The following is a 12,706-nucleotide window of genomic DNA, read 5'->3' as shown; positions in this document are numbered from 1 at the left end:
CAGCTGCTCAGCGCTCCCTCAGTGAAACACATCCGTGGCTGAGCTCTTCTTCAAGGAACGAGCTGTGGAAATATTAAACAAAACCCCTTTTCCCCTCATGGATCATATGGAAATTAATGTAAATAGGTTCTGGGTTAAAGAAAAACGTGTATTAATACTAGATTAATACTAGACTAAATATGAGGTACGGGCCCACACGCAGCACCCCCTCCGTTCAGTTTCCCGCCCACAGCGAGGCGCAGCAGAGGAGCGGCGCAGCCCACACTGGCCCAGCCCGGCAGCGGCGCGCGCAGCTGCGCTGTGGGTCAGAGGTCAGAGGTCGGGCCGGGCGGCACCGGGCCGCGCGTGCAGCCGCCGCGTGCTGCTGACGCCTGGCCGGGGTGCTGGCGCCACCTGCCGGGAGCGCGGGGCCCGTTGTGGCGGCGCCCTCGGCAGCGCCGAGCCTCTGCACCGGAGGGCGGGGTGGCCGCGCCTACAGCGCTTCCTTCGGAGAGGAGCGGAGCAGACGCGCACTGCCGCGCCCGAGCACGGAACGACGGCGCGGGCGACGCTCCGCGCGCAGAAGTGCGGCTCCGCCTGCTGAAAGCGGCCTCGCGGGCCGCACAACCACCAGGCGGTAGCGTGGCCGAGTGGTCTAAGGCGCTGGATTTAGGCTCCAGTCATTTCGATGGCGTGGGTTCGAATCCCACCGCTGCCAAGAAGTTTTGTCCCGCCTAAGTGGCGGCTCCTTTTCGCGGCCGGCAGCCGCCCGGCGGGGCGCGGGGCTCCTGAGCATCACCTCGCGGAGCGCCGTGCTGCGCTCGGCACGGCGGCACTCACCGCCGCCCTCTGGCTACGGAACGCAGGCGGGGAGGCGGAGTGCGGTGCTCGCTCCGCGCCCACGCGCCTGCCCGTGCCCTCACCGCCCCCCGGCTCACGGCCATCTGCGTGCCCCGGCCTCCTTCCCGCCCTTTCTCGCACTGCGCTCCCGGCTGTTCCCTCACTGCGTCCCGGGGAAGCGAAGGGGATCTGCGGGAGTCCTTTGACGCGAAACAGCCCAGCCCTGGGAGATGTGACCGTGCAGGGCCGCCCCCAGGCCCCGCTGCAGGGAGGCACCACAGCGGGCTTACGGAGCTTCACGTTCCCTTTTATTTTCCCTCATATGCAGTGACACAGCCAATGCACAATGAAAATTTGCACCGTGTGAGCTCTGCGCAGCCCACAGGTGTGATTCACAGCCGTGAGCCATCCACGCGCTTCCCATGCACGTTCCTCAGCTCCCTACGGCCACGAGCTGCTGCTCCGACTCCATCTCCTGCTTTCCTGCTTTTCTCCATCGGTGAAGCACTGTGGGCTGTGCCCTGTGTTCCTTCTGCAGCTCCTTGTGCACTTCAGCAGTCAGCTTGGAAAGATGTGTGACTTCAGCGTGTCTCGGTGATGGACTTTGGCTGTAACTGTTTACAGTGCTGGTGGTGGTGTTTAGGTCTGCTCTGTTTTTGATCTAAAATAGGTGCCCGCATTCTGCACTGGGGCCCGTGGGTGTTGTGGAGCTGGGGATGTTCCATGGGAGCAGTGCAGTCTGTGTGAGTCAGTGCTGCGCTTCCTTAAAAAAGTGCAAAACTGAAAGGTCATCAAATCTTAAAGAAAGAAAAATCAAACTTAAAATCGCAAGGAACAAAAGCATCACTCTGGGGAAGCCGTGCTCGCTCCGGGCCTCTGCTCTGGTTTTGATGTAATGCTCCACAGAATCAGCGAAGGTGAACTTCTCAGGGCTGTAGCCCAGCTGCCTGCGGGCCTTGTCAATGCGGAAGGTGTGCGTTGTGGAGATGTTCTGCACCTGAGGGCAAAGGAGCCAACACACAAAGTGTGAGTGCATAGCAGAGCTGAACAAAGGCTGTGCATGGTGGCTGAGGCCCCCTAAAACAAAATGTAAAATTCTATTTAAAAATATACATATCAAAGTCCTACTGACTGCTGACATATGTCACGTGGTCTTTTTGTTCACCTGATAGGAGTGTGCTGAGAGTCCAAAGAAGCAGCAAAGGCTGCAGAGCACAATCTACCCCTGAAAATATCCACAAAGTGTTCTGCGCTCTTATTTACGTAAGGACGCAGTGAAAGCCATCCCTGTGGTGCTTGAAGGGTCTTCAAACATTAGGTCCCAGCTGTACTCACATGGTACGTGTGCATGCTGTGGGAACAGGGGAGCTTACAAACAAACTTGTACCTCATTTCTGGTCAGCAGAGGTGACAGCTCAACCAATGGTTTCAGTATCAGATGAAGATGCTCCATTACTGTGGCTGCAGAAAAAAAGATTTCTACTTGAGGTAAGAATAGCCAGTTGCTGTACCATTATGATTGTGGCATATCACACACAATATCTGATAGTGAAGGATAATCCTGTGCCTAAGAGCTCAGGGCACTACCATTAATGCTGACAAGGAGCTGGGTTTCATCTTTCTTGCTTCAGTCAGCCTGATTTTAGGGTGTGTGTCTCAGAAGGGTTCGGAAGGCTGTAATTGGGCTAGCACAAAGAACTCATACAGATGTGATAAAGCCAAACTCTTCTGGGTTAGATTCAATTTAGTGGCACATTGGTTTGTTTTGGGTGGGGTATGGGAGGAAGGAGTACAAGAAGTTAACCTGTGCAGGCAAAGCTGACAATCTGCAGGTATTTCATGGAGTCATGGATTTTTACATAAAACCTTTTACGTCTTCCATGAAGCTGCACATCTGGTAAGGCCTATAAACAACCAACCAACCCAAACCATCTGTCTTAGTGTGACTTAACTCATGGATCATTCTGGTTTCAGCACACACACATGGCTGAACTTCATGCATAAGCACTGCACACAAGATGAGCTCACAGCATATTTTATATGTGAAAATAGAAACTGTGGCCACATTAAGAAAAAAGAACAACCCACAACAATATATTAGCATTGGGAAGAGGGGTTGCTTGGCAGGACAGAGAAACATTGATAAAGTATTTTTACCTGATGCATAAACTAAGGAAGTAGGAATAGGTATCCATGGCTTACTGCAACCTAATCTTTCAAACTGAAAGAGATTTAAAAAAAAATAGTAAAAAAACAGAAACCTCAAACAAGTTTTAAAGTTTTAAAGTATTTAAAGGAGATATTTATGATAAATATATCCTGATAAAGCAGAACATTTAATAATTACTGTTACTGCTTGATTCTTCATTTTTAGGGGATCCCAGTTACGTGTCACAAGCAGACACTGCAATTTTCAAGTGGCAGTCTTTAGAAAATTAAAAAACAGGTTTATGATAATTGACTTAAATATCATGGTGTGCTGATACCAAATTTAAGATCCTGACATACTTATGGTGTTGAGCACATCATTAGCAGCAAAGTGAGCTTTTGAAAACATTGGATAGTGGGGCTGTTCTGTATTTTCAGAGTCATAATTTGGATTTATACTTTTTGTCCACCTAAAATAGCTACTGTTAACAGATGAATGCCAAAGAAATGAGGATGATGGCTACCCAAAGGAGGATACTGCTTCAGAAGGTCCTTTTATCTCCGTGAGTACAGTTGCTTTCAAGTGATATTTTAAGTAGGCTTTGTTACAACACTAATCAAACTGAAATTCAAGCAAGAATTAAATGCACACTCAACCCAAATGTGTCATTTGCACACAAAACCAGAGTTGTGTATAGTAAAATAAATCAATATATTTAGAGATAAAGCATATAGTGTACGTACAAGTGGAGCTAACCATTCAAAAAGGTTGAATTTTTCACCATCATGAATGAAATACACCTGACCACTCTGTTAAACAGGTAGAGAAGAGGCAGGTTAGTAAAAATAACACTGCATATATATTGACTTCTTTACCTTACTCCTTATGAATAGCTCAAAGACTATATAGGAAGAATAGCTTAAAGATTATAAATCTATTTTTATATATAAATCTATATATAAAAATCTTATAAATCTATAAATCTATATAAAGATTATATAGAAATACACAATATACATAGATGTACATACAAGCCAACAAACTGCAGGTATTTCCATCATTTTTTCTTCTGTGTGCCATGAAATTCGTTGTCAAATGGACAAGCACTCTGTATGACTAACATACCTTGGTATGAATTATTTCTTACAGATTTACCTATACAGAAAGACTGGACAGACTATATAGAGATTACCAAATGCACTGTAAGTAGTGCTATAGATAACTTTTGCTGTTGACACATGTTTAGAAGATGGTAGGACGTGTTCTGGCCCCAGTCTAGTTAAGTGTCACTGAAACCCTTACAGTTCCATCTGTGTAACAAAGACACAAATTATCTCTTAGCATTTTGTTTTTAGAGTGTTAGAAAAAGTAGTTTAATTACTTTTCCTTTCCTAAACTCATTTTCAGACATCAAATATTCTGTTCTCATCTTCCAGAAATGGCAAATATAATATCACAAAAACACAAAGATGAAGCTATTCTTGGAGAACTGAATATTCCAGCTCAACACACTGCACAGCCAACGCTGCTCACACTGCTCATGGCACATTTGTCAATTAAAAAATACTGACAAACAAGCTAAAGGACCACAGTATTACTACAGTAGCTACTGCAGTGCAGGATACAGTGGCAGGATCCACAGCCAAATGAAAACTGTGGTGTTTGCACTGTTTACTTACAGCTATGTAGTTCTTCTCAGGAGTGAGAGCTTCAGCAGCCAGAATTTGAGCTTGAACAAGATTCTCTACATGCACCCAGTTCATTTTAGCAGAAGGATCCCCAAACTTGAAGCTAAGTATCCCTCTCTCAATATTCTTCTACAGGCATAAAACAAACACGAAAGCAAAGAAAGAAATAAGACTGGAAATATGATATTTTGCTCTGTCTCCTTTCATCAGTATTTTGGTTTAAGTTGCATGCAAGCAGACATTTCAAATATCAGAGAATGGCCTGAATTTTATAATTATAGTAAGTATTACATTATAAAGCTGAACTTATATGTGTTTGTATTAAAAAAGAGGCTTTTTAAATGTATTATGCATTCCTTATAGATGTAATACAGCGTCTGACAAAAACAGTTACAATATCATCAACAGACAATTGAACTATTAAACTGATGCCAGATAAAAAGATTAGTCAATCTGTAGTACAGATAAGTGATGCTGTTTGGTGTCACAGAAAATTCTGGTGATTAAAAAATGGAAGTACATACTGCTAGCCTTGGCAGGTGTCTTTGCTCTTCTGGTCCGTAAATTCCTGGTGGGCGAAGAACAGATGTGTAGAGTACTCCACCTCCTGGGGAAATTGATAAAACGATTCAAACCATGTGACTTTCACATGACTTATGTTATCATTGCATGAGCTAAAGAATGCTGTAGCATAACTTGCTCTGAAATAAATTTGCTTCACCAGCTTAAAAATACCACACACCAGAAGGTGCTGAACTAGTAGATAAATATTGCTGGCAAATCAAAACATGCAAAATAGCAAGACAGGATTCAGAAAAATCCTGCCAGCAATACTCCATGGGGACGGGGGGGACTCGGTGGTTAAAGGTTCCTTTCAACCCAAACCATTCTAAGAGTTCTCAAAGTACTGGCATAGCTAAATTCCTAGATATTTCCAAACTTCTAACTAACCAGTCCTTTATCTCTGTGCCAAAGCAGTCACTGAGAGTGCCAACTGTAGAGATGAATTTGCTGAAGTGAGCAAGTCATTAGTAAGAAAGTGGAATGAAACCCAACTGATCTCTTAGAAAATTATCACAGGGAAACAGTGTCTCACTGTGCAAGATAAGAGCTGAAAGGCTCTCAGTAGTAGGCACATCCTGCTCCCACTAGAACTGCTGTGGAACCTCTTGATAACCGCAGTGGGAGAAAGTAAGGACCACTGTAAAAATGCAGTTGTTCCCAAGTGTACCAGTTGACTGGTTTGACATCTGCTGTTCTTAATAACTGTTCTTAATATTACTTGAAAACCTGCAAAATACTAATTCATGCTGATAGCACAGGATCTAATTGGGATGTTTGAATCAGTGGCTGGCTAAAACCCCACTGGATCGCTTTGATCCTTTGCACAGGTCAATTAGTGTGAGCTTCTAATTTCAGTGGGAAACGCACAACTGTATATACTGCTCTCAAAACCAGAGCATCTTTGATATGTTGAGCTGCTGAGAAAAAAAGAAAATAAGAAAAAAAAAGCTTTTTGGACAAAATAATTCTATTGGTGTGAAATGCCCATCCATGACTTGATATCTCTTTATAGCTCTCTGCAAGTATCAGGTGCAGAAAGTCTTTCTGCTAAGTTGCCTACAGCTAAATTTAGCTCTGTATCACTTGTTCACATGGCATCGTGTTGCACTTCACATTAATTTGCTTTGTGCTGGCAGTTACAGTATCTCACAGGTGAGCTTAAGTATTCAAGTGTACAACTGCCCTCCTCAACACGGAAAACTTTGGGAAGCACTAATAAATAATTCCAGGCTGTAGTATCAGGTGCCTTATTCAGATTTTAACATATAACTATAAAGGAAGGGGGAACAATTTCATCAGCATTCGTGTTCTACTTATACTGCATATCGCAGCAACATAAACACATTATTGTTTAATTTATTGCTGTCTTAATCTTTTCAATCGAGATACTGAACTCACTGCTGCCATGCCAAGACCTTTTGTTGGCGCTGTGAGAACTACAATTAAAAGTGATTTTTAAGAGAAAATCTTTCAGTCTGTGAGAAAGGTAGGTAAATTGATCTCATAACTGCTGGACAGTCTTGTCTACTGAAGGACTGATACAGGATGCAGGATGTTAGTGAGGCATGGGAAGAAGAGGAGTAAATTTCACTATGAATTCATGCTAACAGAAAAGTACCTGCTAGTGGAGTTCCATTAGCTGCTAGTACCATTTGTTCTGCAATTGATTTGGTTCTGGAATAATGATCAACGTGCTGCAGAGAAAAAGCAAACAGGTTTGTATCTGTTCTTGAAATGGCAGAACAGAGAGGCATTGCTTCTCTACTCCCTTTTTACATAGCAGGTGGCAACAAACACCTCAAAATACAGAAGTTCTGGGATACTGGTCTAGGATTAAATATATGCATATTGCTAAGGCAAGCAAGCATTTTTGTTTATGCAAACCCAGTTAATTAATTTCAGCCCATCTGAGAAGTAATAAATATATGTATGCTTTGAATGCTGCCAAGAATGTAATTGATCACTACTTAGTAATCTGGATTTCTTTTTCAGGTAACGGAAAAGTCAGGAGCCAAGTTTTTAAGATATCATGATTGGTCTGAATTCTAGTTTGTTCTCTTGTGGCACTGCCTCAGAGTCAATATCATTCAGTATATTATATTATTCAAAATTCCAGGCTTTTTTTGAAAAGAAGAATGTAAACAAAGAGGAAAAATGAAAAAATAATACAACCCAAATACCTTTTCTATAGGAAAATATGGCACAGTTTCCTCATCACCATCTTCAATAGGAAGCCCTCCAAATACCACGTTTACTGTACTGGTGTATATCAATCTAGTGATGTTCCTTTGTTTGCAAGCTGCAGCAATATATAAAGTAAAGTAGTTCAGTGGAAGTTTAGTGGAACAAAGGCTGTATGAATGGGAGATGTGCTTCTTCAGAGAAACTTGTTGGATTTTCTGCCAAATCTTAGAAGAGCAAATCCTTCCATTTTATTATTGGGTTATTTAAGACACAAAGTATATGGAAGACAACAGTTAAATGGAAAACATCAGTTCAGAACCAAGTGCTTTATAACTCTGCATATCCTAATTTAGATAATGTAAGCTAACAGTATGCCTTTGGGATTGCTGCTACCAGCCTGCTGAGAGGGCTTCAGCCCCCGCCGGGTAAGGTAGCTAGAAAGCTTTCTGTTCCAAGGGCTGCCCACTACCTGTGCACATGCTGTAACACAGCAGTGAGGCTTACAGCTACAAAATACGCATGGAAGTTGTTCATGTCTTACGTGCATACAGATTCTACCATAATGTCAAACGTGATTATAACAAGCTGAAGTGCTGAACTATAGTGCTGACTCTCATATCACACCCCATAGCAGAATCAGGTATGAAGAGACCACGGACATGTTTCCTCATCTTCTGCCAAAACTGTGACGTATTTGGTAAAAAAAAGAAGTGTATGACAACCAAGTAGTTATTTTTTCCCAAATGGTGGGATATTTTGATATGCTATACCAACACCTACCTGCAAGGTTAGATACATACCGTCAATGATGAATCTTGTCCCGTTGATGTTTACTGTTTCAATCTCTTCTCTGTGCAACTGGGAAAAATAAAGAATTGGTGCCCTTTTGAGTAATGATATATTTTAAATTCCATAGGTGGACATTATAGTGTCCATAGATAAAGGTAATGAGTGCTTTGATTTAAACATACATATATATATATATATATAGACTGCTGTTTCAGACATCAAGAAGTCAAGTTATTATTTCTAAGCTACACCTGTATTTTTCTTATATATTTTACAGAGTAGCTTGCTTGAAGCAAAGAGATTCATGATGTTTCTTCCTATTTCCAGTGATTATAAAACTGTAAACAACACGTTAAACTATCCACGTTTCAGTAGTACTCACTGACCAGCTGGCTCTACCCAGAGTAATTCCACGTACTCATTGCCCAGTTGCAAACATTTTTTAATAAGCTCTTTTATATAGTTAAGATAATTACTGAAGTTCATTTTATTGAATAACGTAAGGAGTGTGTGTATTTTTAACTTCAATCATAAAAGCTGTGGTTCAGAATCCCACATCAAGTACATCCTTACCTACTAGTGGCAAACAATTAGGACTTGAAATAAAGCAGTTATTTTAATTTAGTTACACTTTACTTACAATTTAGATCAGATTTCACCGCTCCCATTGACCTCACATGTTGGGGCTCCGTTTAATAGGTTTAGGGAAAGGGGTTTGAGAGTGAACCTGCCCTCCCTTTTCTCTCCCTTTGTTCTTGCAGTGTTTCAGAACTTTTCAGTACCGTTTCCAAACCAGCAGCCCTCCCAGGCTGCAGTTAGCGCCTCTAATGATGGGGAAATCATTTCACTACTAGGAAAAGGGTACTGTAAGCAGCCTGCTTGTTTGCACAGAGCAGTTGAGCAGAACGGCATGGGCATGGATTCAAGCTCCCAGCATCATCTGAAGTGAAAAAAATCTAACATGCAACGTTACAAAATCAGGCCTCCCATCCTCAGTGTGGGCAGTCACACAGAAACATACAAAACAATGTGGACTCACTTGCTCTCTTCCTGACATTCCATATGAAGCTACATGAAACACACAGTCAGCCCCTTCACAGGCTGCAAATACAGCATCATAATCCCTGACATCTGCCTGTAATACATATGAAAAGATATTTGGACCTGAAATCAAAACAGTAAGTTAGCATTTGTCATATAGTGGGTTAGCACAGAGGGAACATATGTATGTAATTGCACATACTGCACATCCTGGGACTGGACACCAGATCAATTGCAATACTTGCTAATAATCACACATTTCTTCTGTAGAACTCAACGAACTTTAAAAATGTTCATTAACCTCTTAACACCTCTATGAATTACGAAGTGCACTACTCATTGCACAGGTGAATAAACCAAGGCCCAGGTGTGGGAGTGATGGTCCTGAGGAGTACCTTCCGAGACAGGAGATGAAGCAGTACTCTGTGCTGCACATTAGAGTTTTCATCGCTGCTCTTATGTCATGTGAATATTAAATTCTAGCTGACAAAAACCGTGTGGGATATTCACACAGTTAAAAATGTCCTTAAAATTTCCAATTATTTGCGGTTGGGTATTTGGATTCTGCGAATACTAGTAAAATGTTATGGAAAAGGCAAATAAACTAACTTTGACTGTTGTGAGCACGTGTTTTGTCATACCTGGATGCACACTACTCCATTAGGAATTTCCCAGATAGGCTTGTGTATGTCATACAGAACAACTGAAGCTCCTGAGCTGGCAAGAGCACATCCGAGCTTGTATCCGAAGTAGCCTCCACCTCCCGTCACCACTGCCCTCATGGCTTTATCCTTCAGTGCTCCAGCATTTCCCCTCACTCCAGAGCTAGGGGGTTGGTGCCAGGGATTTGCTGCCTCACTCACTGGCAGTTTTCTGTCGCTGAAATAATGTCCTCTGTGACCAGATGCACACAACAGTTTCTTCTCCATGTTGAAAATTGCTCCATAGTGTTCCCCGATGCAGACAATTCCGGCAAGCTTCATGGTAACCAGCTCTACTTGCAGCAGCAAGGTCTTACTTCAGTGCAACCTAAAGACAAAGCAAAACGCTTGGTTCCAAATGTCCAAAGGTTACTCTTTAAAAGACCAAGCTATGTTCGCTTGTCTCATGTTAGAAAAGATCGGTGATGGTCTTGAGGGCTCATACATGACACAGGGCCATACCTAAATCCTCAACTGTTAGGAAAACACTCAACAAATTGCATTTAAGTCTCTATACTTTAAAACCAAGCAATCAAGGCCCAGTGGAACAGTGGAACAAAACTGCCTGCGGTGCAAATGAATTCAGTGCTCTGTTTACCTGTCCCTGGTTTATTGCAAAGCCATCTGAGCACACTGATGTTTTCAGTGCCATTCTAAGTATCAGCTGAATGTAAATAAAAATATACTGCGCTTTTATCATTGGCAGCGGTTGGAGCTGAGTATTTCAGGCAGGAAGAAATGCTTGGTACTTATCTGATGTCCTTACAAGGTGTATCAGAGAACAGCCTATCTGACCCCTCCCTTTTCAGCAGAACTAAAGCACAACGATCACAAAGTGACCGAAAAGGAAAATCCCGCACAGTGGGTGCATTGAGCAAAAAGTAGGAACGAAACAATCGCTTTTTAAACAAGAGTCTTTTCCATTCATAAAGCAACAGCCAAGGGTTCCCGCTGCCCGACACAGCGCGTCAGAGGCCGCAGGTACCGACGGCAGCGTTACCGCATCCCCTCCCCGCGCCTCCATAAAAGATTAAAGGCCACCCGAGCTGCCGCCGCTATTCTCTGCATCTCACTTGCAAATTCGCGCGCAGGCAGCGGAGCTCGGCGCCTCCGCCACGGAAACTGCTGCTCCCCCGGGCGACCTCCGGGGCCGGGAGCCGGAGCCCGGCCATGGCCCGGCGGCCGGGGCCACCTCTGGGGCGCCCGCTGGGGCCGCTGCGCAGCGGAACGTCCCCTCGAGGCGCGGGACGGCCCCGCGCATAACGCCCGGCTCCCCGGCGGGCACAGTCGCTGCGGCGGCCCCGGCGGTCCCGCAGCACCCCGGGGTCACGCTCGTCTCGCAGCACCTTTGGGACCCCCCCGGCCCTCCCGTGGGATCGCGCTCGTCCCGTAGCACCCCTGGGGTCCCGTGGCCTCCAGCAGTATTCCCTGAACCCCGCAGCATCCCCGGGACCCCGCGGCAGCAGCTGCCGGTGGCTCTCGCTCACCTGCTCACATCTCCGGCCCGCTGCGGGAAGGCGCTGCCGGTGGCCGGGCTCCGTCCGCCCCGGGCTACGGGCTGGAAGGGCTGCTCAGGAACAAAACGGCATCCCTCGGTCACTGTCCGGAAAGTCATAGCTGGGACATAGCTCGGAGAGACGCACAGCATCGGAAACACCTGCGGAACAGCGGCAAGTCCCAAAGAGGAAACGATCGCCCAGAAGTGGGCTGCGGGGTCCCTGCCCTGCCCTGCCCTGCCCTGCCCTGCCCTGCCCAGCAGCGCGCTGTGCTCCGTGGGCAGCGGGTCGGGGGGTCGGGAGCTGCAGGACGGTACGGTTATCCACTCCAGGCAAAACCAAATTGAACTTGGAGCACTCTTACCTTTTCCATCACAGCTGTGCCATGGCTGAATGTTCATATTAAATTTTAATCCTTTAAAGACACACTTGCAATTATGGTAGGGCACAAGGAACTCCAACAACAGCCAGCATAAACAGGCTCGGTAAAGACTGACAGAAGCGTGACAGCTGTGCCTCAGTGATACAAAAAGTTGTCTTACAATTCAATGCTGGATTTGCAATAACAGGAAATACATTAAATGTAACCAGTTAGCATTAACCAGCACTACTACAGTACGGGTGTAAAAAGCATCTTACCTGAAGCAACAGCTCAGGGGTTTGGCCTTCCAGGAGCAGAACAGCAGGGCTCCCCGCACACCGTGGTTACTCCTTGCTGACCAACACCCAAAACCATGAGCCCATGGATGCTCCTCTCACCGGGCTTCAGGCAGCTGGCTGAGCTCTGTTCTGCAAAGCGTCGGTGTCACCTGGGATGCAGTCCTGAGCCATCAGTCTAACAAAAGTGATATATGCAAGATTCATAAATAACTAGTTTAAAGGCAAATTAAATATGTTTGCACACAGTTAAAGTGCTCTCGCTGTGAAGTAACTTTATACATGTGGGTTGTATTCTGCATTTCAAAGGAAGCAAGGTTTATGCAGTACCTGCCACAATGCTTGTCTGTCAGCCAGCTGCATGGCTTCATATGTAACTGGGCTTATCCACTTTATCATGTTTGATTAAAGGTCTCATATACACTGAGCTCCTTTCCATTTCCTGAAAGGAGTAGGAGAGAGGGCTGATAAGTGCCACTGCCACAGTTCTGTTTGTAGAGTTCCATTTGTATGGACAAGACAGTGTTACAATGCCAGTCCCTCAGAGATCAGGCTTTCTGCCTTCACTGCACATGGAACTGTTTGTTTGTTTGTTAAAAAAAAAAAAAAGTAAAACAA

General features: G+C 44.7%; 1 protein-coding gene and 1 non-coding gene across 5 annotated transcripts; one reads left to right on the top strand and one right to left on the bottom strand.

Annotated features, from left to right (window-relative positions):
* The first annotated feature begins 615 nt into the window (after positions 1 to 615).
* TRNAL-UAG lies at positions 616 to 697 on the top strand. The gene has a single exon. It is a non-coding gene; the product is annotated as a tRNA-Leu (tRNA).
* Positions 698 to 1,105: 408 nt separating this feature from the next.
* SDR42E2 (short chain dehydrogenase/reductase family 42E, member 2) lies at positions 1,106 to 12,539 on the bottom strand. Of its 4 annotated transcripts, XM_015294226.3 has the most exons (14): positions 12,419 to 12,539; positions 12,071 to 12,266; positions 11,423 to 11,592; positions 9,876 to 10,263; positions 9,233 to 9,328; positions 8,205 to 8,262; positions 7,401 to 7,519; positions 6,839 to 6,914; positions 5,181 to 5,263; positions 4,648 to 4,785; positions 3,712 to 3,777; positions 2,977 to 3,040; positions 2,207 to 2,280; positions 1,106 to 1,816 (listed from the first exon to the last, which is right to left on the bottom strand). In XM_015294226.3, exons 4-14 carry the CDS (start codon positions 10,215 to 10,217, stop codon positions 1,568 to 1,570), a joined length of 1,365 nt encoding a protein of 454 aa, XP_015149712.1. In that variant the 5' UTR covers positions 10,218 to 10,263; positions 11,423 to 11,592; positions 12,071 to 12,266; positions 12,419 to 12,539; the 3' UTR covers positions 1,106 to 1,567. The 4 variants fall into 4 exon arrangements, with proteins under 4 accessions (XP_015149712.1, NP_001182086.1, XP_040503328.1 ...); NM_001195157.2 differs by lacking the exons at positions 11,423 to 11,592; positions 12,071 to 12,266; positions 12,419 to 12,539 and adding an exon at positions 11,009 to 11,140; XM_040647394.2 differs by lacking the exons at positions 3,712 to 3,777; positions 11,423 to 11,592; positions 12,071 to 12,266; positions 12,419 to 12,539 and adding an exon at positions 11,009 to 11,140.
* Positions 12,540 to 12,706: the final 167 nt, after the last annotated feature.

Source organism: Gallus gallus, chromosome 14 (genome assembly GCF_016699485.2).
Source record: "Gallus gallus isolate bGalGal1 chromosome 14, bGalGal1.mat.broiler.GRCg7b, whole genome shotgun sequence".
Lineage (NCBI taxonomy): Eukaryota > Metazoa > Chordata > Aves > Galliformes > Phasianidae > Gallus > Gallus gallus.
Note: the sequence above shows the minus strand (reverse complement) of the source record. Positions and strands in the feature narration are given on the sequence as shown.

Bases quoted from the DNA above. Each gene is read 5' to 3' on its own strand.
- SDR42E2 (XM_015294226.3), bottom strand. From the start codon at position 10,217: ATGAAGCTTGCCGGAATTGTCTGCATCGGGGAACACTATGGAGCAATT. The intron at 8,263-9,232 runs GTGAGTCCACAT...TATTTTTCCCAG, and splicing joins GAATGTCAGGAAGAGAGCAA to TTGCACAGAGAAGAGATTGA. The intron at 1,817-2,206 runs GTACAAGTTTGT...CTTTGCCCTCAG, and splicing joins CTCTGCTGACCAGAAATGAG to GTGCAGAACATCTCCACAAC.